Source organism: Rhinoraja longicauda, chromosome 40 (genome assembly GCF_053455715.1).
Source record: "Rhinoraja longicauda isolate Sanriku21f chromosome 40, sRhiLon1.1, whole genome shotgun sequence".
NCBI classification, from domain to species: Eukaryota; Metazoa; Chordata; class Chondrichthyes; order Rajiformes; family Arhynchobatidae; genus Rhinoraja; species Rhinoraja longicauda.
The window spans coordinates 2191831-2215663 of record NC_135992.1 but is presented as its reverse complement, the minus strand read 5'-3'; the positions used below and the strand labels follow the sequence as shown (position 1 = coordinate 2215663).

The 23833-nt window shown below is 51.4% G+C and overlaps 1 protein-coding gene across 7 annotated transcripts in view; it reads right to left on the bottom strand.

The window, feature by feature from the left end:
• Positions 1 to 2273: 2273 nt before the first annotated feature.
• LOC144611487 (X-ray repair cross-complementing protein 5-like) overlaps positions 2274 to 23833 on the bottom strand; it is a 35074-nt gene continuing 13514 nt past the window's right edge. For 2 of the 7 annotated variants that reach the window (XM_078430617.1, XM_078430618.1), the window contains exons 5-12: positions 22671 to 22854; positions 21731 to 21917; positions 20164 to 20332; positions 17429 to 17590; positions 12112 to 12241; positions 11354 to 11454; positions 7229 to 7336; positions 2274 to 3084 (exon numbers count right to left, since the gene is read on the bottom strand). In XM_078430617.1, coding sequence (XP_078286743.1) covers positions 2885 to 3084; positions 7229 to 7336; positions 11354 to 11454; positions 12112 to 12241; positions 17429 to 17590; positions 20164 to 20332; positions 21731 to 21917; positions 22671 to 22854 — 1241 coding nt within the window. In that variant the 3' untranslated portion in view covers positions 2274 to 2884. Of the gene's footprint in view, positions 3085 to 3411; positions 3501 to 7228; positions 7337 to 11353; positions 11455 to 12111; positions 12242 to 17428; positions 17591 to 20163; positions 20333 to 21730; positions 21918 to 22670; positions 22855 to 23833 lie in introns of those variants that run through there. The other 5 variants (XR_013549529.1, XM_078430619.1, XM_078430616.1 and 2 more) reach the window with 5 other exon arrangements.

Here is a 23833-nt window from a genome sequence, read left to right as displayed (position 1 = left end):
TGACCATAAACTGTCTGGTCTCAGGGAAGGATCCAGAACTGTGTAACCCATTCAGGCATAGACACAAAATGCTGGAGTAACTCAGCGGGTCAGGCAGCCTTCTCTGGAGGGAAGGAATGGGTGACGTTATGAGTCGAGACCCTTCTTCAGGGGCTGTTCGCATTCATATACATGTCCCATTGTTATCTCCTCTTCCACAGCCAACAATGGACCATTGTGGGCTCCACCTTTTCTTGCCTCCAGTTTCCCTCTCTCCCCGATACCGTCACCCATTCCGTCTCTCCACGGAAGCTGCCTGACCCGCAGAGTTACTCCAGCTTTTTGTGTGCCAACCAAGAGATGTCCCCACCCTTGTACTTTAGTTTAGCTTAGAGATACAGCGCGGAAACAGGCCCTTCGGCCCACCGAGTCCACGCTGACCAGCGATCCCCGCACACTAAACACTGTCCTATGGTAGAGACGATCTTATTTACATTTATACCAAGCCAATTAACCTAGAAACAATAGACAATAGGTGCAGGAGGAGGCCATTTGGCCCTTCGAGCCAGCACCACCATTCAATGTGATCATGGCTGATCATTCTCAATCAGTACCCCGTTCCTGCCTTCTCCCCATACCCCCTGACTCCGCTATCCTTAATAGCTCTATCTAGCTCTCTATTGAAAGCATTCAGAGAATTGGCCTCCACTGCCTTCTGAGGCAGAGAATTCCACAGATTTACAACTCTCTAAATGAAAAAGTTTTCCCTCATCTCCGTTCTAAATGGCCTACCCCTAATTCTTAAACTGTGGCCCTAGGTTCTGGACTCCCCCAACATTGGGAACATGTTTCCTGCCTCTAACGTGTCCAACCCCTTAATAATCTTATATGTTTCAATAAGATCCCCTCTCATACTTCTAAATTCCAGTGTATACAAGCCTAGTCGCTCCAGTCTTTCAACATACGACAGTCCCGCCATTCCAGGAATTAACCTAGTAAACCTACGCTGCACGCCCTCAATAGCAAGAATGTCCTTCCTCAAATTTGGAGACCAAAACTGCACACAGTACTCCAGGTGTGGTCTCACTAGGGCCCTGTACAACTGCAGAAGGACCTCTTTGCTCCTATACTCAACTCCTCTTGTTATGAAGGCCAACATTCCATTGGCTTTCTTCACTGCCTGCTGTACCTGCATGCTTCCTTTCAGTGACTGATGCACTAAGACACCCAGATCACGTTGTACGTCCCCTTTTCCTAACTGGACACCATTCAGATAATACTCTGCCTTCCTGTTTTTACCACCAAAGTGGATAACCTCACACTTATCTACATTAAACTGCATCTGCCATGCATCCGCCCACTCACACAACCTGTCCAAGTCACCCTGCAACCTCATAGCATCTTTCTCACAGTTCACACTGCCACCCAGCTTTGTGTCATCTGCAAATTTGCTAATGTTACTTTTATTCCCTTCATCTAAGTCATTAATGTATATTGTAAATAGCTGCGGTCCCAACACCGAGCCTTGCGGTACCCCACTAGTCACTGCCTGCCATTCTGAAAGGTCCCAACACCGAGCCTTGCGGTACCCCACTAGTCACTGCCTGCCATTCTGAAAGGTCCCAACACCGAGCCTTGCGGTACCCCACTAGTCACTGCCTGCCATTCTGAAAGGTCCCAACACCGAGCCTTGCGGTACCCCACTAGTCACTGCCTGCCATTCTGAAAGGTCCCAACACCGAGCCTTGCGGTGCCCCACTAGTCACTGCCTGCCATTCTGAAAGGTCCCAACACCGAGCCTTGCGGTACCCCACTAGTCACTGCCTGCCATTCTGAAAGGTCCCAACACCGAGCCTTGCGGTACCCCACTAGTCACTGCCTGCCATTCTGGAAGGTCCCAACACCGAGCCTTGCGGTACCCCACTAGTCACTGCCTGCCATTCTGAAAGGTCCCAACACCGAGCCTTGCGGTACCCCACTAGTCACTGCCTGCCATTCTGAAAGGGACCTGTTAATCCCTACTCTTTGTTTCCTGTCTGTCAACCAATTTTCTATCCGTGTCAGTACCTTACCTCCAATACCATGTGCTCTAATTTTGCCCACGAATCTATGTGGGACCTGTACGTCTTTGGAGTGTTGGCGGGAGTTTTTGGAGAAAACCCACGCGGTCAAAGGGAAAACGTACAAACTCCTCACACACAAGCACCCGTAGTCAGGGTGGAACCCGGGTCTCTGGCGCTGTGAGGCAGCGACTCTACTACTGTGCCACCGTGTACAAACAGGGCAAACTGCCTTCTTATATATAAGACTTTATTGACAAGCTTTCACAAAAGCAAAAGCGAAAGTAAACTTGTGAAGAAGTGGTACAAAAATAGCGGGCAGGTTTTTCTATGTGTGGTGCCCTGGGTGGGTAATGGGGCGTGGACCTGGTGGTGCCGTGGAGTGGGTGGGAGTGGCACTGCCATAGACTTGGTGGTGCCGTGGAGTGGGTGGGAGTGGCACTGCCATAGACTTGGTGGTGCCGTGGAGTGGGTGGGAGGGCATGTGTGGCACTGCCATAGACCTGGTGCTGCCACAGTGGGCGAGTGGGTAGGAGGGCGTGTGTGGCACTGCCATAGACCTAGTGTTGCGAGTGGGTGGGAGGGCGTGTGTGGCACTGTCATAGACCTGGTGGTGCCACAGAGTGGGCGAGTGGGTGGGAGCGCGTGTGTGGCATTGCCATAGACCTAGTGTTGCGAGTGGGCATGTGTGGCACTGCCATAGACCTGGTGCTGCTGCTGAGAGGGCGTGAGTGGCACTGCCATAGACCTAGTGTTGCCACAGAGTGGGCGAGAGGGTGTGAGTGGCACTGCCATAGACCTGGTGGTGCCGCAGAGTGGGCGAGTGTGCGTGTGTGGCACTGCCCTCAGTGGGCGGGGAAGCGGGCGGAGATTGCGTCCAGCAGCTCCTGCTTCTTGCTGCCCCTCAGCCCGTACTGCCTGCACACCTCCTTCAGCACGGGCACCGTCAGCTTGCCCAGGGTCCCGCTCTCCAGGTGCCGCCTGATCTCCTCCTCTCCCACCGGCGCCTCCACCTTCACCTTCTCCCCACGGCCTCCCGGCTCGTCTGATCACAGGAGACAAGGGGTTACATTAAAAATATATATATTTCAAAATATACCTTATTTGAGAAATAAATATATACAAAACATGTTCATAGAAACATAGAAACCGTCAGTATCCCTGATTTCCCACATGCTACATGATGAGCAAACCACGGGGCCGATCTCAGCTGACATGGCTTACCCTTTATATTAAATCAAATCCCTTAAATTAAATCAAATCAAATCAGCACACTCCCTATTTAAAAATCGTAATCCTTTTAAGCTGTACCTTTAACTAAAAAACCCAGAACCCTTAACTCAAAGTGCTATCAGAAAGCAGAAGTACAAACCTGAGGTTACTCAAAATCAGCTGCTCCCTCCAGTCCGCGTTACTTTTTTTTTTTGTTCCTTACAAACCTCCATCTGCCATTGTCGGAGGCTAGAGAAGGAATTTAGATGAGAGGGGATCTTATTGAAACGTATAAGATTATTAAGGGGTTGGACACGTTAGAGGCAGGAAACATGTTCCCAATGTTGGGGGAGTCCAGAACAAGGTGCCACAGTTTAAGAATAAGGGGTAGGCCATTTAGAACGGAGATGAGGAAAAACTTTTTCAGTCAGAGAGTTGTGAATCTGTGGAATTCTCTGCCTCAGAAGGCAGTGGAGGCCAATTCTCTGAATGCATTCAAGAGGGAGCTAGATAGAGCTCTTAAGGATAGCGGAGTCAGGGGGTATGGGGAGAAGGCAGGAACGGGGTACTGATTGAGAATGATCAGCCATGATCACATTGAATGGCGGTGCTGGCTCGAAGGGCCGAATGACCTCCTCCTGCACCTATTGTCTATACATACATTCAATACACCAATTACATAAAATTACCCCCCACCCTTGCCACTCGTGTGGCCCACTGGCGTGGAATCCCTTCCCTTATTTGGAGGGGCGTCTCTCTCCGCCACACCCTGCCCCCCCATGTCCAGCAGCGGAAGGACCCTAGACAGTGGTCCTCCCCCACAGAGCCTTGCGTTGGCTGCACCAAGCTTCAGTGCGTCCCTCAGCACGTACTCCTGCAGTCTGCAGCGGGCCAGTCGGCAACAATCCCCGACGGACAGCTCGCTCCGCTGGGAGGTCAAGGGTTAATACGCCACCAGGACCAAGACTCTGCCTCTCAGATTGCTGCTCTCTCACCTCGTCTCCACTCAACCATCCCACCAGAAGCAGAGAGCAGTGCTGAACTACTATCCACCTCACTGGTGACCCCCTGACTATCCTTGATCGGACTTTATTGGCTTTGCCTTGCACTAAACGTTATCCCCATTTGTCTGAGGGTCACCAAAGAGGTCGGTAGCAGTCCAGCATGGCTCTCTGGTTGTGGTAGGATGGTTCAATTACCTGATAACAGCTGGGAAGAAACTGTCCCTGAATCTGGAGGTGTGCGTTTTCAACTTCTGTACCTTTCATGTACCTAGCTGCAGTCAAATGCCTATTATGTTTAGTTTAGTTTAGAGATACAGCACGTAAACAGGCCCTTCGGCCCACCGGGTCCGCGCCGACCCGCGATCCCCGCACACTAACACTATCCTACACCCACTAGGGACAATCTTTACATTTACCAAGCCAATTAACCTACAAACCTGCACGCCTTTGGAGTGTGGGAGGAAACCGAAGATCTCGGAGAAAACCCACACAGGTCACGGGGAGAACGTACAAATTCTGTACAGACAGCACCTGTAGTCGGGATGGAACCCGGGTCTCCGGCGCTGCATTCGCTGTAAGGCGGCAACTCTACCGCTGCGCCACCGTGACCGCCCAACTGTATGTTTTCAGTTCAGTAAAAATCTTGGACTACCCTTGATCGGACTTTGCTGGCTTTACCTTGCACTAAACGTTATTCCCTTTATAATGTATCACTGTAAGTGGGTCAATTGTAATCATGCATTGTCTGTCCGCTGTCTGGTTAGCAAGCAACAAAAGACTTTCACTGTACCTCGGTACACGTGACAATAAACTAGACTGAACTGAAACTTCCCATCTACCCCAGGATAGGACACAAAGTGCTGGAGTAACTCAGCGGGACCAGGCAGCATCTCTGGAGCACGTGGATAGGTGACGTTTCAGGTCGGGACCCTTCTTCAGACTGACAAAACCGTCATGTGAAACCTCTGTCTGAAGAAGGGTCCTGATCTGAAACGTCATCTATTTGTGTCCTCCACAATTGCTGCCTGACCCACTAAGTTACTCCAGCACTTTGGTGTTTTGGCATAAACCAGCATCTGCAGTTCCTGTGTCTTCTCTCTCTCTCATTTCCTTTAATCGCAAGAATGTATAATGTGGATAAAGGTGAGGTTATCTACTTTGGTGGCAAGAACAGGAAGGCAGATTATTATCTGAATTGTGTCAGATTAGGAGAATGGAAGGTGCAACGAGACCTGGGTGTGCTTGTACATCAGACACTGAAAGTAAGCATGCAGGTACAGCAGGCAGTGAAGAAAGCTAATGGCATGTTGGCCTTCATTGCGAGAGGATTTGAGTTTAGGAACAAGGAGGTCCTACTGCAGTTGTACAGGGCCCTGGTGAGACAGCACCTGGAGTATTGTGTGGAGGTTTTGGTCTCCTAATTGAAGGAAGGACTTTCTTGCTATTGAGGGAGTGCAGCGTAGGTTCACCAGGTTAATTCCTGGGGTGGCGGGACTGACATATGATGAAAGAATGGGTCGACTGGGCTTGTATTCACTGGAATTTAGAAGGATGAGAGAAGATCTTATAGAAACATATAAAATTCTTAAAGGATTCGATAGGCTAGATGCAGGAAAAATGTTCCCGATGTTGGGGAAGTCTAGAACCAGGGGTCACAGTTTAAGAATAAGATGTCGGATTTTCACCCAGAGAGTTGTGAATCTGTGGAACTTTCTGCCACAGAAAGTAGTAGAGGCCAATTCACTGGATGTTTTCAAGAGAGAGTTAGATTTAGTTCTTAAGGCTAAAGGAATCCAGGGATATGGGGGAAACGCAGGAACGGGGAACTGATTTTAGATGATCAGCCATGATCACATTGAATGGCGGTGCTGGCTCGAAGCGCTGAATGGCCTACTGCACCTATTTTTCTATGTTTTCTATGTTCTATGTTTCTAAAACAAGTTATGTTATTGCAAGTTACACATGAATATAGGTGAGGGGTGGCGGTGGAGGTTTGGATAGTAGATGGTTGAAGGGCTGAAGGGCCTGTTTGCATCCTGTTTCCATGCTGCTCCAAGCATGGGTGTGGGCTAATATTTACCCTTCAACTAAGATTGCTGGTTGGTATCTGGTCCCTTTGAGATCTTGTGTGTGTGTGTGTGAGAGAGAGAGAGAGTGACCATCACATTTGTAGTGCTGTCAGAGCTGCTACGCCTCAGCCATTACCAAAGGCCCGGTGGTGAAGGGCACTGGGGAAATGCAAGCTCAGCTGCCACGGGTGCTGAGTGTGAGAGAGAGAGAGAGAGAGAGAGAGAGAGAGAGAATGAGTGTGTGAGAATGAGTGTGAGAATGAGAGTATGAGAATGAGAATGTGTGTGTGAGTGCAAGAGAGAGTGCAAGAGGCACAAGAGAGTGTGAGAGAGGGTGTGTGTCTGTGAGTGAGAATGTGTGTGTGTGACAGTACATGTGAGTAAGTGAGTGCGTGTGTGTCAGAGTGCGTTTCTGTCAGGGTGTGTGTGTGTGGGAGTGTGTCAGGGTGTGTGTGTGTGTGTGTCAGGGTGCATGTGTGTCAGGGTGTGAGTGTGTCAGGGTGCGTGTGTGTGAGTGGTGCGTGTGTGTCAGGGTGTGTGTCAGGGTGCGTGTGAGTGTGCGTCAGGGTGCGTGTGTGTGAGTGGTGCGTGTGTGTCAGGGTGCATGTGAGTGTGTGTGTGAGTGGGCGTGTGTGTCAGGGTGCGTATGTGTGAGTCAGGGTGCGTGTGAGTGTGTGTGTGTGTGTGTGTGTGAGTGCGTGCGAGTGAGTGTACGTGTGTCAGGGTGCGTGTGTGTGAGTGTCAGGGTGCGTGTGAGTGTGTGTGTGTGTGTGTGAGTGTGCGTGTGTCAGGGTGCGTGTGTCAGGGTGCATGTGTGTGAGTGTGCGTGTGTGTCAGGGTGCATGTGTGTGAGTGTGCAAGCTGCCCGTGTGCCAGGGCCCCGCACTGTCTGTGGTGCACTCACCCAGCTTGCGTTTCTTTGTGAGGGGGTTGTAGTCAGGTGGGTAGACCAGGATCCTGAACTCCTCAGCCAGATTTCCAATCCTCCCATCAATCATGTCGATCTTTGGCACTGCAGGGAAACAGACAATGCATGTCGTAGTTATGAGCAGTGCACAACGCTGACAACTGGAATCATGACCCTGACCCACTCTGCCCCACACATTACTGTGGATGTCTGTATGTACACGCATGTTTGTTTGTATTTGTGCATGTGCCTCTGAATATGTGTGTTTGTGCATGTACCTTGTGTGTGCATGTTTGTGTGTGCATGTATGTATGTATGTATGTGTGTGGCTCCTGTGTGTGTGTGCAGGTATGCATGTATGTGGCTCCTGTGTGTGTGCACACGCATGTGTATGTGTGTGGGTATGCGTGCATGTATGTATACGCGTGGCTCCTGTGTGTGATAGTGTGTGCATGTATGTATGTGCATGGCTGTGTGTGTGCCCATGTGTACGTGTGTGCGCATGTATGTATGTGCGTGGCTCCTGTGTGTGTGCATGTGTACGTGTGTGTGTGCCCCATGTATGTGCACCCTGTGTGTGGTTGTACGAGCGTGTGGGTATGTATGTATGTATGTGCCCCCGGTGAGTGTGTGTACATGTGCCGTGTATGTGTGTGTACGTGTGAGTGTGTGTATTCGTGAGTGTGTGTATGTGTGTGTGTGTATATTGTGTGTGTGTGTGAGTGTGTGTATGTGTGTGTGTATGTGTGTGTGTGTATGTGAGTGTGTGTGTGCGTGAGTGTGTATGTGTGAGTGTATGTGTATAGTATGAGTGTGTGTGTGCGTGAGTGTGTGAGTGTGTGTATGTGTGTGTGTGTATGTGTGTATGTGAGTGTGTATATCCATGCCCCTTGTTCGTTCCTCTCACTGTTTGTTTAGGGGCCCCGTGTCCCAGCCCTTGTGCTGGAGGCACTGCCAGCTCTCAGTGTGCCAGTCTGAGTGTTGAGGCAGGCCTGGCTCCACCCTGGTTCAACCTCCCTCACTCAGCTGATGCCCAGACCACACAGCGACCTCTGCTGCCCACCAGCATATCACAGAGGACCCACCTCCCTCTCAAAAGACCACAGGGGTCCAGCCTCCCCACCAGTGGACCACAGGGGGTCCCGCCTCACTCTCCCTCGCCCCACGTCGGGCAAAGAGGGCAGGTCTTCCAGCAAAAGGACAGCACCCACCTCACCGTCCTGCCCCCTGATCTCACAGCCCCTGCCCCCTGATCTCACAGCCCCTGCCCCCTGATCTCACAGCCCCTGCCCCCTGATCTCACAACCCCTGCCCCCTGATCTCACAGCCCCTGCCCCCTGATCCCACAGCCTCTGCCCCCTGATCTCACAGCCCCTGCCCCCTGATCTCACAGCCCCTGCCCCCTGATCTCACAGCCCCTGCCCCCTGATCTCACAGCCCCTGCCCCCTGATCTCACAGCCCCTGCCCCCTCCTCTCCCCGCACCACCGGGTTCTCCCCGTGACCGCACTGGGTTTTCTCCGGGTGTCCGGTATCCTCCCACCCTCTAAAGATGTATAGGATTGATGATTAATTTGGCTTTAGTAAAAATCGTAAATTGCCCCTGGTGTGGACAGCATTAGTGTGCGGGGATCGCTGGCTGGGTCTCAGTGGGCCGAAGGGCCAGTTTTCGTGTTGCGTCTTCAAACTAAACCACCCTTGCCCCTTTTTTAAACACATGTGGCTTCCAACAGCCAGACCTCTCAGGAGCTAGAACAGTGGACAATGGGCCGAAGAGTTTAATTTAGTTTAGAGATACAGCGCGGAAACAGGCCCTTCGGCCCACCGAGTCCGCACCGACCAGCGATCCCCGCACATTAACACTATCCTATACACACTTGGGATAATTGTACATCCATACCAAGTCAATTAACCTACAAACCTGTACACCTTTAGAGTGTGGGGGGAAACCGAAGATCTTGTGGATCTTCGCAGGTCACAGGGAGAACGAACAAACTCGGTACAGGTAGCACCCGTGGCCGGGATCGAACCCGGGTCTGACACGGTAAAGCAGTAGCTTTAACCAGTAGATAGACAGCAGCACAGAGATCACAACATAAACAAGGGAGGGGGGGGGGGAAGAGCGGTCAGTCAGCCTCTGAGAAGGGGAGGTGGGAACCAAACCGTTCTACCACAATGACCTAACTTCATCCAAGATAGAGACACAAAATGCTGCAGTAACTCAGCGGGACAGGCAGCACCTCTGGAGGGAAGGAATGGGTGACGTTTCGGTTCGAGACCCTTCTTTAGACTCAAGCCAAGTCTCAGACCTTTCTGTCCTAGGTCTCCTCCATTGTCAGATTGAAGCTAAACGCAAAGCGGAGGAACAGCATCTCATATTTCGCTTGGGCAGCTTACAGCCCAGTGTGGGAATCTTGATATCTCTCACTTCAGGTAGCCCCGGCATTCCCTCTCTCCATCCCTCCCCCACCCATGTCACACCAGCTTCTCGTTCTCACCCAGCAAACACCTAACAACAGCCTGTTTCCTTTATCATCATTACGTTTTTGCATATCTTTCATTCATTGTTCTTTATCTCTCCACATCACCGTCTATATTTCTCCTTTCCCTTCTCCCTAACCAGTCTGAAGAAGGGTCTCCACCCCAAACGTCACCCATTCCTTGTCATTATTTAATTATATGGACGCGGGCGTTTCGATCGCCCCGACACAGGAGCTTTGATCATCGGCTGCGGGGACTTTGATCGTCCCGACTGCGAATGGTTCGACTGCCCCGACCGCAGGAGAATAAAGAGGAAGAAGGTGGGACTTTATTGCCTTCCATCACAGTGAGGAATGTGGGGGATCAGCTGTGGTGGAAGTTCATGTTAACTTTCATGTAGTTGTGTGTCTTGTTGCTTTTTTCCGTATGCCTGTATGGTAATTCACATATCACAGTATCTTAATTGGCACGTGACAAAAAAGACCTTTGAAACCTTTAAACGATGCGTCTTGTCACATCTGCAGCCAAAGCAAATTCGCAAGCTGGCTAAATTGTAGCCTTTCTTCGCCGGAGGCTTTTGTTGACCTCACTGCAACATCTCGTTACCTCTCTACTGTCTCTGAACTGTTAGCCCAGTGGTTCCGACATTTTCCTTGTCCTCCGTCCCCTTTGATTTCTCGGTTTCACATCTTACCCTTCCATATCTCTGTGTCTCCCTCCCCTCTGACTCTCAGTCTGAAGAAGGGTCTCGACCTGAAATGTCACCCGTTCCTTCACTCCGAAGATGCTGCCTGTCCCGCTGAGTTACTCCAGCATCTTGCGTCTTATCTGCGGTTTAAACCAGCAGCTGCTGTTGCTTCCAACAGCTCTGAGCAGTAGGCAGCCTTAACCCAGACTGACAGAGACCAGCAATCCCTCAAAGCGTCACGCTTCCCTCTTACACAAACAATAGCAAACATACAAAATAGGTGCAGGAGGAGGCCATTTGGCCCTTCAAGCCAGCACAGCCATTCATTGTGATCATGGCTGATCATCCACAATCAGTAACCCGTGCCTGCCTTCTCCCCATATCCCTTAATTCCACTAGCCCCTAGAGCTCGATCTAACTCTCTTTATAGAGAAGGCAGGAACGGGGTTCTGATTTGAGAATGATCAGCCATGATCACATTGAATGGCGGTGCTGGCTCGAAGGGCCGAATGGCCTCCTCCTACATCTATTGTCTATGGTCTGAAGGTAAAGAACTTGATTTAACAGAGCCAGCATCGCTATTCATTGTGATCATGGCTGGTCATCCACAATCAGTAACCCGTGCCTGCCTTCTCCCCATATCCCTTGATTCCGCTAGCCCCTAGAGTATCTTACTCTCTTTTAAATTCATCCAGTGAATTGGCCTCCACTGCCCTCTGTGGCAGAGAATTCCACAAATTCACAACTCTCTGGGTGAAAAAGTTCTTTCTCACCTCAGTGTTAAATGGCCTCCCCTTTATTCTTAGACTGTGTGGCCCCTGGTTCTGGACTCCCCCAACATTGGGAACATTCTTCCCGCATCGAGCTTGTCCAGTCCGTTCATAATTTTATACGTCTCTATGAGGTCCCCTCTCATCCTTCTAAACTCCTGTCAACTCTCTTCCCACAACTCACAAGTCAGGTCCTCCATTTCTTCCGGTTTGTTCTGGTCGAGCGCCAGGGCCTCCAGGTTGCGGAAGTACGTCTGCAAGACGGGGTTCTCAAAACTCTCCGGCCTGTTGTCAGAAGTTCAGAAGTTCTTACATTCCAGGAGCAGATTAGGGCATTCTGCCATCAGGTCTACACCAATATTTAATCATGGCCGATCCATCTCTCCCTCTCAACCTCATTCCCCTGCCTTTCCATAAAGTTCATCGAACAGTCCTCTCTCTCGCCTGCCGCTGCACATGGCACCCCCCCTCCCCACCAGGCAGTTCCCCCTTTATTCTCGGCGCCCGCCCCCCACCATCAACCCGTCCCCCCATCAACCCCGCCTCCCCACCAACCCCGCCCCCCCCGCCAATCCCCCCCAACCAACCCCGCCCCCCCCACCAACCCTTCCCCCCCCACCAACCCCGCCCCCTTCTCTCTTCCCGTTTTCTCCCCCCTGCTATGATCAGTCTGAAGAAGGGTGCCCGACCTGCAATGTCACCCACCCATGTCTCCCGGTGATGCTGCCTGACCCAAAGAGTCACTCCTGCGCTTTTTGTAAACCGGCACCTGCAGTTGCTTGCGATTCCGCACCACCGCAAGCTGTTTGCGTGCACGGACTTTGCAGGCTCAACCCAATGCAGTTCCAGTGGCAAAGGACCCAGGGCATAAAACCGTCTTCAAAGACGCAGTGGGCAGATTCACAGCCGCTCGATAAAGCTATTGTCTGAACCTCCGCTGACCTGTACTTGAAGCGGAGTTTCTGCACCACTTTCTTCATCTTCTCGATCTGATCTCGATTGGCCTCCGCGCTCTTTGGAAAGCTGACCTTCCTGATGTCGTCAGCAAATGGCAAGAAGGTCAGGTGGAATCCTGAGGACAACACAGATGGTTTATTGACACCCACCCGACAAGTCAAGTCAATTTTATTTGTATAGCACATTTAAAAACAACCCACGTTGACCAAAGTGCTGTACATCAGTTCAGGTACTAAGAACGAACATACAATGGCACACAAACATAACAGCACATACATAAACAGTTCACAGCGCCCCCTCAGAGGGCCTCCATCACTAGGGAGTAGAAATAGGTTTTGAGCCTGGACTTAAAGGAGTGGATGGAGGGGGCAGTTCTGATGGGGAGAGGGATGCTGTTCCACAGTCTAGGAGATGCAACCGCAAAAGCGCGGTCACCCCTGAGCTTAAGCCTAGACCGCGGGATAGTGAGTAGCCCCAAGTCAGCCGACCTGAGGGACCTGGAGATAGAGTGGTGGGTTTGAAGATTTTTGATATGGGGGGGGGAGGGGGCAAGCCCATTTAGGGCTTTGTAGGACAAGACAAAAGTTTTTCACTGCACCTCGCTACACGTGACAATAAACTAAACTGTAACTAAGAAGGCATTTTACATGCTCACACTGCCCATGTGTAGGGGAGATACATGAAGCTTCAAGGAGGTACGAGGGTGGCACAATGGTAGAGTTGCTACCGCACAGCACCAGAGACCCGCGTTCGATTCTGACCACGGGTGTTTGTATGCACAGAGTTTGCACGTTCTCCCCGTGACCTGCGTGGGTTTTCTCAGGAATCTCCGGTTTCCTCTCACACGCCAAAGTCAATAGTCAATATTATTTGTCACATACACATGCAGTGAAATGAAAGATTACCCACAGTCCAACAATAAGAGCAATAAAAAGAAACAATAACACACACAATCACAAACCAACACAAAACAAAAAGAGACATCCATCACAGTGAGTCTCCTCCAGTCACCTCCTCACTGTGATGGAAGGCCAGAATGTATTTTCTCTTCCCCTACCCAAAGACGTACAGGTTTGTTGGTTAATTATATTGGTATAGTTGTAAATTGTCCCTTGTGTGTGTAGGAAAGTGTTAGTGTGTGGGGATCACTGGTCGGCATGGACTCGGTGGGCTGAAGGGCCTGTTTCTGCGCTGTATTTCCAAACTTAACAAAACTAATCTACAGATGTTGATTTACAAAAACAGACATAAAGTGTTGGAGTGACTCAGTGGGTCAGGCAGCATCTCTGGAGAACATGGATAGGATGGATAGGTGACGTTTAAGGCCGGGTCACTAATCTGATCTGCCTGCACATGATCCATATTCCCCCAGACTTTGGTTCCACATGTGGGTACAGAATAAAAGGACGTATCTTTAGATAGATGAGGAGGAATTTCTGTGGTCAGAGGGTGGTGTATCTGTGGAATTCATTGCCACAGACGGCTGTGGAGGCCAAGTCATTGAGTATTTTTACGGCAGAGATTGAGATTCTTGATTAGTGCGGGTGTCAGGGGTTATGGGGAGAAGGCAGGGGAATGGGGTTAAGAGGGAGAGATAGATCCGCCATGATTGAATGGCAGAGTAGACTTAATGGGCCGAATGGCCTAATTCTGCTCCTATAATTTATGGACATAGGCTGTATTTGATTTGCTTGCTTGAACCTTAGAATGGATGTCAACCTTTCCACAGAAATATGGTCAAAGCTGGGATCTGACTGCCCAGAGCAACTGAATATACTCCCCATAAACCACTGACCACACAGTCAGTGTGATGTGGGAATTTCTGGAAGAGGATGAGTAGTTTGTGGAGTGTTTAGCCCAGGAGCTTTACGTGCTGGGAAGGCAGGATGAGGGGGAGATGGCAGCATGGAATGAGGGAAGCAGAGGGGATGTTGAGCAGGGCAATGAATGGATGTGTAAGAAGGAACCGCAGATGCCGGTTTAAACCGAAGATAGACACAAAAAGCTGGAGTAACTCAGCGGGACAGGCAGCATCTCTGGAGAGAAGGAATGGGTGACGTTTCGGGTCGAGACCCTTCTTCACACTGGATGGATGAATGGATGTGATAGGTGTAAATTCCACAGGTAACAGGAAACAGTGTCCCTTATAACACCCTTTTGTTAGACAAATAGAGGGATTGACAGGAAACAGGATATTGACCATTTTTCAATGGAAGACAGGGACAAAAAGCTGGAGTAGCTCAGCGGGTCGGGCAGCATCTCTGGAGAGAAGGGATAGGTGATGTTTCGGATCGGGAGCCTTCTTACGACGACCCAAAACGTTACCTGTTCCTTTTCTCTGGAGATGTTGCCTGACCCGCTGAGTTACTCCAGCTTTTTGTGCCTATCTTCGGTATAAACTAGCATCTGTAGTTCCTTCCTACACACATTGGTCAATGGTGAAATGGGTGTACATGTGTCCTCTATTGCACCATTTGTTAGGTGGTAAATGGGGGAATTGTTTACCAATGACAAGGAACAGGACAATAGACAATAGGTGCAGGAGGAGGCCATTCGGCCCTTCAAGCCAGCACAGCCATTCAATGTGATCATGGCTGATCATTCTCAATCAATAACCCAAGCAAGCCTGATTTCCGCTTTCTCCCAGATCTCTACATCACTTCACATTTCAGTGCTCATCCATTCCGATACTGCTGCAAAATGCTCTGGAATATTTAGCAGTGATTTTGCATGAATTTAGGACTGAGATGAGGAAACACTTTTTCAACCGGAGAGTGGTGAAGCTGTGGAATTCTCTGTCACAAAGGCAGTGGAGGCCAATTAGAAACATAGAAAATAGGTGCAGGAGGAGGCCATTTGGCCCTTCGAGCCAGCACCACCTTTCATTGTGATCATGGCTGATCATCCACAATCAGTAACCTGTGCCCAACTTCTCCCCATATCCCTTGATTTCACTAGCCCCCAGAGCTCTATCTAACTCTCTCTTAAATCCATCCAGTAATTTGGCCTCCACTGCCCTCTGTGGCAGAGAATTCCACAAATTCACAACTCTCTGGGTGAAAAGGTTCCTTCTCACCTCAGTTTTAAATGGCCTCCCCTTTATTCTAAGACTGTGGCCCCTGGTTCTGGACTCCCCCAACATTGGGAACATTTTTCCTGCATCTAGCTCATCCAGTCCTTTTATAATTTTATATGTCTCTATAAGATCCCCTCTCATCCTTCTAAACTCCAGTGAATACAAGCATAGTCTTTTCAATCTTTCCTCATATGACAGTCTCGCCATCCCAGGGATCAATCTCGTGAACCTACTCTGCACTGCCTCAATTACAAGGATGTCCTTCCTCAAATTAGGAGACCAAAACTATACACAATACTCCAGATGTGGTCTTACCAGGGCCCAATACAACTGCAGAAGAACCTCTTTACTCCTATACTGAAATCCTCTCGTTATGAAGGCCAACATTCCATTAGCTTTCTTCACTGCCTGCTGTACCTGCACGCCAACTTTCAGTGACTGGTGTACAAGGACACCCAGGTCTCGCTGCACTTCCCCCTTACCTAACCTGACACCATTGAGATAATAATCTGCCTCCTTGTTTCTGCCGCCAAAGTGGATAACCTCACATTTATCTACATTATACTGCATCTGCCATGCACCTGCCCACTCACTCAACCTGTCCAGGTCACCCTGCAACCTCCTAACATCCTCTTCACAGTTCACACTGCCACCCAGCTTAGTGTCATCCACAAACTTACTAGTGTTGCTTCTAATTCCCTCATCCAAATCATTAATATATAGACAGACAATAGACAATAGGTGCAGGAGGAGGCCATTCAGCCCTTCGAGCCAGCACCGCCATTCAATGTGATCATGGCTGATCATTCTCAATCAGTACCCTGTTCCTGCCTTCTCCCCATACCCCCTGACTCCGCTATCCTTAAGAGCTCTATCTAGCTCTCTCTTGAGTGCATTCAGAGAATTGGCCTCCACTGCCTTCTGAGGCAGAGAATTCCACACTCTCTGACTGAAAACGTATTTCCTCATCTCCGTTCTAAATGGCCTACCCCTTATTCTTAAACTGTGGCCCCTGGTTCTGGACTCCCCCAAAAATTGGGAACATGTTTCCTGCCTCTAACGTGTCCAACCCCTTAATAATCTTATACGTTTCGATTCGATCCCCTCTCATCCTGCTAAATTCCAGTGTATACAAGCCTAGTCAGCACCCGCAGTCAGGATGGAGCCCGGTCTCTGGCACTGCATGCGCTGTAAGGCAGTGACTACCGCTGCACAACCTTGCCGCCCTACTCTTGTACCTAAATCCAGTTTAGTTTAGTTTATTGTCACAGTGCAAAGCGGACAGACAATCCATGATTACAATCCATGATTACAATCCATGATTACAATTGAACCATTTACAGTGATACATGATAAAGTGAATAACGTTTAGTGCAAGGTAAAGCCAGCAAAGTCCGATCAAGGATCGTCCAAGATTTTTACTGAACTGTATACATAAAAGGCTTTTGACTGTACGTGAAAGGTACAGATGTTGAAAACACACACCTCAAGATTCAGGGACAGCTTCTTCCCAGCTGTTATCAGGCAACTGAACCATCCTACCACAACCAGAGAGCAGTGCTGAACTAATCTCTACCCCATTGGTGACCCTTGGACTATCCTTGATCAGACTTTGCTGGCTTTACCTTGCACTAAACGTTATTGCCTTATCATGTATCTATACACTGTAAACGACTCGATTGTAATCATGTATTGTCTTTCCGCTGGCTGGTTAGCACGCAACAATGGCTTTTCACTGTACCTCGGTACACGAGACAATAAACTAAAGTGAACTGAACTCTTCCGACACCCTTGTACTTAAGTATGATAGCGCCAATGTATGGTAAGATATCACTGGACCGCATGCATAAAAGGCATTTAACTGTAGCTAGGCACATGTGAAAATAAAGTACCATTGAAGATAGACACAAAATGCTGGAGTAACTCAGCGGGTCAGGCAGCATCTCAGGAGAGAAGGAATGGGTGACGTTTCGGGTCGAGACCCTTCTTTGGACTGGTTAGGGATAAAGGAAATGAGAGATATAGATGATGATGTAGAGAGATAAAGAACAATGAATGAAAGATATGCAAACAAGTAAAGATGATAAAGGAAACAGGCCTTTGTTAGCTGTTTGTTGGGTCACTCCAGCTTTTTGTGTCTCTCTTCGGTTTAACCCAGCAGCTGTAGTTCCTTCCTACAAAGTGCCGTTGAAGATTGGGTGTTGAGTGGACCCGTTGGCCACTGACCTGAAGGCAGGATCTGCATCTTCTGGTCGTCCAGCTGCTCGTGCTGTGGGACCATGGCCACGAACCGAGGTGGCGTGTTGCGCCGCGGGGTGTACCGACAAACGGCGTACACTCCTTTCTCCAGGCACTTGGTCAGCAACGCGCTGAACAGACTCGTGCTTCCTGTTGGCCATACAAGCACAGGCAAAAATCAGATGAGCCAGGCACTAGGACCCTGTAGAGTCAGCGGTGAGCAGAGAGCCAGCGGGCAGCGGAGAGGCAACGGCCCCTGGTCGCTGAACTAAGGTTATGCAGATGCTGCCCGACTTGCCGTGCCTCCGCTTACGATATTTTCGGTTTACGATGGGTTTGTCGGAACGTAACCCCATCGAACGTTGAGGAGCACCTGGGTAAAGGTCGGTCACCCACGCGTCAGTCGGTCAAAGGGCCCACAGCCGAGAACAAAGAGGGCGAGGGGGGGCTGCAGAGAGAACGAGGGGCCTGACGAGGGGGGGGAACGAGGGGCCCCGCGAGGGGGGGGAGAACAACGAGGGGCCCGGCGAGGAGGGGAGAACGAGGGGCCCCGGCAAGGGGGGACGACAACAAGGGGCCCGGCGAGGGGGGGAGAACAACGAGGGGCCCCGGCGAGGGGGGGAGAACAACGAGGGGCCCCGGCGAGGGGGGGAGAACAACGAGGGGCCCGGCGAGGGGGGGAGAACAACGAGGGGCCCGGCGAGGGGGGGAGAACAACGAGGGGCCCCGGCGAGGAGGGGAGAACAACGAGGGGCCCCGGCGAGGGGGGAGAACAACGAGGGGCCCCGGCGAGGGGGGGGAGAACAACGAGGGGCCCCGGCGAGGGGGGGGAGAACAACGAGGGGCCCCGCGAGGGGGGAGAACAACGAGGGGCCCCGGCGAGGGGGGAGAACAACGAGGGGCCCTGCGAGGGGGGAGAACAACGAGGGGCCCGGCGAGGGGGGAGAACAACGAGGGGCCCGGCGAGGGGGGGAGAACAACGAGGTGCCCCGCGAGGGGGGAGAGAACAACGAGGGGCCCGGCGAGGGGGGGGAGAACAACGAGGGGCCCCGGCGAGGGGAGGAGAACAACGAGGGGCCCGGCGAGGGGGGGAGAACAACGAGGGGCCGGCAAGGGGGGGAGAACAATGAGGGGCCCCGGCGAGGGGAGGAGAACAACGAGGGGCCCGGCGAGGGGGGGAGAACAACGAGGGGCCCGACAAGGGGGGGGACGACGACGAGGGGCCCGGCGAGGGGGGGGGACGACAACAACGAGGGGCCCCGGCGAGGGGGGGAGAACAACGAGGGGCCCGGCGAGGGGGGAGAACAACGAGGGGCCCCGCGAGGGGGGGGGGACGACAACGAGGGGCCCGGCGAGGGGGGGAGAACAACGAGGGGCCTGGCGAGGGGGGGACGACGACAACGAGGGGCCCCGCGAGGGGGGAGAGAGAACGAGGGGCCCGGCGAGGGGGGGGGGGGGGGAAGACAACGAGGGGCTGTGAGGCAGCCGCTCTACCCGCTGCACCACCGCGTCTTTGTGGGGAATGGCCTGATCAGGGGCAGGAGGTGGATCCTTGAATGAGGACCTGTGGGGAGGGGAATGGGGTTGTCGATTGGGGAGGATGGTGAGAAGGGCAGATGTGGTGGGATCGTGGGGAGTCTCAAAGCAGCGAGGCCAGGAAAAGAGGGACTCCTTGTGTGCAGCCCACACCAGGCTGGTCTTAATGTAGCCTGTTGTATATGCAGAGCTGGATGAAGACTCCCTGACAACAGCAGGGCTCGCTGTGTACGGGGAGCTATGAAAACAGCGCCGCATGGTGATGCCATCCCTTGCCCAGTTTCTGGAAATCCTGCCACACAAGGCGGCACCCACACAAGCATGGTGCCACACAAGCATGGCGCCCGCACAAGGTGGTGCCACACAAGCATGGTGCCCACACAAGGTGGTGCCACACAAGCCTGGTGCCCACACAAGCATGGTGCCCACACAAGCATGGTGCCCACACAAGGTGGTGCCACACAAGAATGGCGCCCGCACAAGGTGGTGCCACACAAGCATGGTGCCCACACAAGGTGGTGCCACACAAGCCTGGTGCCCACACAAGGTGGTGCCCACACAAGCGTGGTGCCACACAAGAATGGCGCCCGCACAAGGTGGTGCCACACAAGCATGGTGCCCGCACAAGCGTGGTGCCCACACGAGGTGGTGCCCACACAATCCTAATGCATGCTGAGAAAGCAGATGGCCCAGGTTCAGGGTGACGTGGGTGGAGGCAGGTACAGTAGTGGTGTTCAAGAGCCTTTCAGACAGGCACGTGGATATACACGTGTGGAATGGAGGGATCATGTGCAGGAAGGGGAGACTAATTGAACTAGGCATCATGTTTGGCAGACATTGAGGGCCTGTTTCTGTGCGGTGCTATTTTACGTTCACCGTTTGAAGCCTAACAGAGGAGGCGGGGGTGTTGCTATGAACTAGTTGGACCTTGCGATCTTGCAGCTTGTGGCAGAGTATCACTCAACGCCCTCAATGGGATTCATCCCCACTGACCCCTGCCTGCAACGGGTGGTAAACACAGAACAGTACAGCACAGGAACAGGCCCTTCGGCCCACAATGTCCATGCAGAACATGATGCCTAGATCAACTCTTATATGCCTGCACATAATCCATATTTCTCCATATCCAAAAACCTCATAAAAGCAAGTGCCCTGTGTAAGTGGCAGTGACTGGAGGTGTGGGTTACCTGTTATGAACTCCTCCTCAGGGTAAATGAACTGCGAGGGCCTGGTGTGATGGTGCTTCTTCAACAGAGACAATGGTTTGAAGCCAATGAGGACCAAGCTCGGATTATCAAACCTCTTCAGCTCTTCAGTTTCTTCCTTCTCCAAGACAATCTGTCTTTGTCCATACACCTGGTTTCCAGAGCACAAGAGCAGGCTTCAATTTCTGTGGCCTCACACTAACAATCCTCACCTATAGGGGCGGTCACGGTGGCACAGCGGTAGAGTAGCTGCCTTACAGCGAATGCAGCGCCGGAGACCCGGGTTCCATCCCGACTACGGGTGCTGTCTGTAAGGAGTTTGTACCTTCTCCCCGTGGGTTTTCTCCGAGATCTTCGGTTTCCTCCCACACTCCAAAGACGTACAGGTTTGTAGGTGAATTGGCTTGGTAAATGTAAAAATTGTCCCGAGTGTGTGTAGGATTTAGATTTAGAGATACAGCGCGGAAACAGGCCCTTCGGCCCACCGAGTCCGCGTCGCCCAGTGATCCCCGCACATTAACACTATCCTACACACACTAGGGACAATTTATCTAGTCAATTAACCTACAAACCTGTACGTCTTTGGAGTGTGGGAGGAAACCGAAGATCTCGGAGAAAACCCACGCAGGTCACGGGGAGAGCGTACAAACTCCGTGCAGACGGCGCCCGAAGTCAGGATGGAACCTGAGTCTCTGGCGCTGCATTCACTGTAAGGCAGCAACTCTACCGCTGTGCCACCGTGCCACATAGTGTTAATATTCGGGGATCGCTGGTCGGTGCGGACCTGGTGTGCCGACGGTATTTTCGCGCTGTATCTCTAAACTAAACTAAACAAGGTGTACCATGTGTTCCAAATAAGTCTTAGTCATACCGCAAGGGAAACAAGGCCGTTCGGCTTAGCCGGTCCAAGACGCCCAGTCCCATTTGCCTGCATTTTAGTCCATACCCCTCGAAACGTGAAGAAGTTCCCGACCCAAAATGTCACCCATCCGTTTTCTCCAGACATGCTGCCTCAGTTACTCCAGCACTTTGTGTCTATTCCTCAAAATCTTTCCAATCCGTCTACCTGTCCAAGCAACAACATTTGACGAGCTGCATAGGAGCTGCACCAGGGCAGGCTGAAGTTGCAGGTTTTAACCCCACAAGCTTGAAGGACAAGAGGTTTTGAGAGAGAAGTCCAGACTTTAGGTCTCCGGTTTCCTCCCCCATCCCAAAGACGTTCAGGTTTGTTGGTTAATTGGCTTCTGTAAATTGTAAACTGTCCCTAATGTTTCGGACGGTGCTTGTGTACAGGGGGGGGGGGGGGTGGGTGATCGCTGGTCAGTACCAGCGATCACCGTCGGGCCTGTATCTCGAAAGTCTAATGAGAGTTCGAGGCTGTCCCTGGACTCAATGGGCTGATTGGCCTCCTGTGAGCAATGCAGGTGGTGGAGACAATAGACAATAGGTGCAGGAGGAGGCCATTCGGCCCTTCGAGCCAGCACCACCATTCAATGTGATCATGGCTGCTCATTCTCAATCAGTACCCCGTTCCTGTAGGGTTCATTACCTGGGCCTTTCTGGTGTCACTGGGCAGCAGCAGGCTGCCGGTCTCACCGTTAAACCAGCGGGTTTTAGTTTTGACGGGCTCGTTGGTCTCTCGGTACAGGCGGACTGCAGACGGTCTCTTGGCATTGTGGACAAGGTTGTACACGCCGACCGACAGCTCCACACCTCCTCCCAGCTTCAGGTTCAGCCTGGGACAAGGGAGAACACACGTCAACATCACCACAAACTGCTTACCGGATAGTGCAAAGTCTGGATACAGTGGATGTGGAGAGGGTGTTTCCACTAGCACCCGACGCCACAACCTCAGAATGAAAGGACGTTCCTTCAGAAAGGAGATGAGAAGGGATTTCTTTAGCGAGAGGGTGGTGAATCTGTGGAACTCAATGCCACAGACGGCTGTGGAGGCCAAGTCAGTGGATATTTGTACGGCAGAGATTGACAGATTCTTGATTAGTAAGGATGTCAAGGGGTTACGGGGAGAAGGCAGGAGATTGGGGTTGAGAGGGAAAGATATGTCAGCCATGATGGAATGGCGGAGTAGGCTTGATGGGCCGAATGGCCTAATTCTGCTCCTCTCACTTATGAATTATGTGTTTGTTCTCTCAGAGGAATTTAAGTTCGCAGGAAGGGACAGTTTAATCTTCCTCATTGATGCATGTTTGAAGTGAACATGTATCGTCATGTCCGTTTAAGACATGTCACCGTTTGACATGACGATACAGGTAAGAAGCAGGTCGCTCTAATCCACCTGCCCCCATCGCCTTTAGCTCTGGCAGATACAGCACCACTAATGCAGAGTTGACTCGATGGGCCGTAAGGCCTGATTCTGCACCGAGACATAATCTTAGACACGTGTGTCACGGTCCACCCTAAAGAGGGAGAGGGATCAGGAACCGCAGGTGTTTTAGGAGCCAGGAGAAGCTCAGCCTGAGGTGGCTGACCTGGTGACCGCTCTTTTCTTGTATTCCTTGGCCCAGATTTTCCGAAGCAGGTCGTCCACTTTGGCCGATTCCTTGACCTGAATGCCCACATCTTCATCCGCCGACTGGCTCTCAATGTCACAGTAGAAGAGCGACTTGTCGAACCCACCAAGCTTCCTCAGGTGCAACAGGTCGAGGATGATACCTAAACAACGGCAGGGGTAAACCATCGTCAACACGCCAGCTACAGGCTGCCACAAGCCCTACAGCTTTACCCCCTAAGGGCTGCACGGTGGCGCAGCGGTAGAGGTGCTGCCTTACAGCACTTGCAGCACCGGAGACCCGGGTTCCATCCTGACGTAGGGTGCTTGTCTGTACGGAGTTTGTACGTTCTCCATGTGACCTGCGTGGGTTTTCTCCGAGATCTTTGGTTTCCTCCCACTCTCCAAAGTCGTACAGGCTTGTAGGTTAATTGGCTTGGGATAGTATTAATGTGTGGGGATCGCTGGTCGGTGTGGACATGGTGGGCTGAAGGGCCTGTTTCCACGCTGTATCTCTAAACTAAACGAAGTGATATTTGAGGGAATTCCAAACGCTTTGGAATTCCTTCCTCATCACTCCCTCTCAATCTCCTTCCTTAAGTTACTATAAGAAAATAACTGCAGATGCTGGTACAAATCGAAGGTATTTATTCACAAAATGCTGGAGTAACTCAGCAGGTCAGGCAGCATCTCAGGAGAGAAGGAATGGGTGACATTTCGGGTCCAGACCCTTCTTCAGACGTCTCAACCCAAAACGTCACCCATTCCTTCTCTCCTGAGATGCTGCCTGACCTGCTGAGTTACTCTAGCATTTTGTGAATATATGCCTTCCTTAAGTTACTAGTTAAATCCAATTCTTCACCAGAAGTTCCACTACTTCTTTTACAAGACTCAAGTGACCTCACCTTCAACAATACTAATTTGATTAGTACGGATGTCAGTGTCAGGGGTTATGGGGAGAAGGTATATCAGCCATGATTGAATGGTGGAGTAGACTTGATGGGCCGAATGGCCCAATTCTGCTCCTATCACTTATGAACATCCAACATCCAAGCAAGCCTGATTTCCGCTTTCTCCCAGATCTCTACATCACTTCACATTTCAGTGCTCATCTATTCCGATACTGCTGCAAAATGCTCTGGA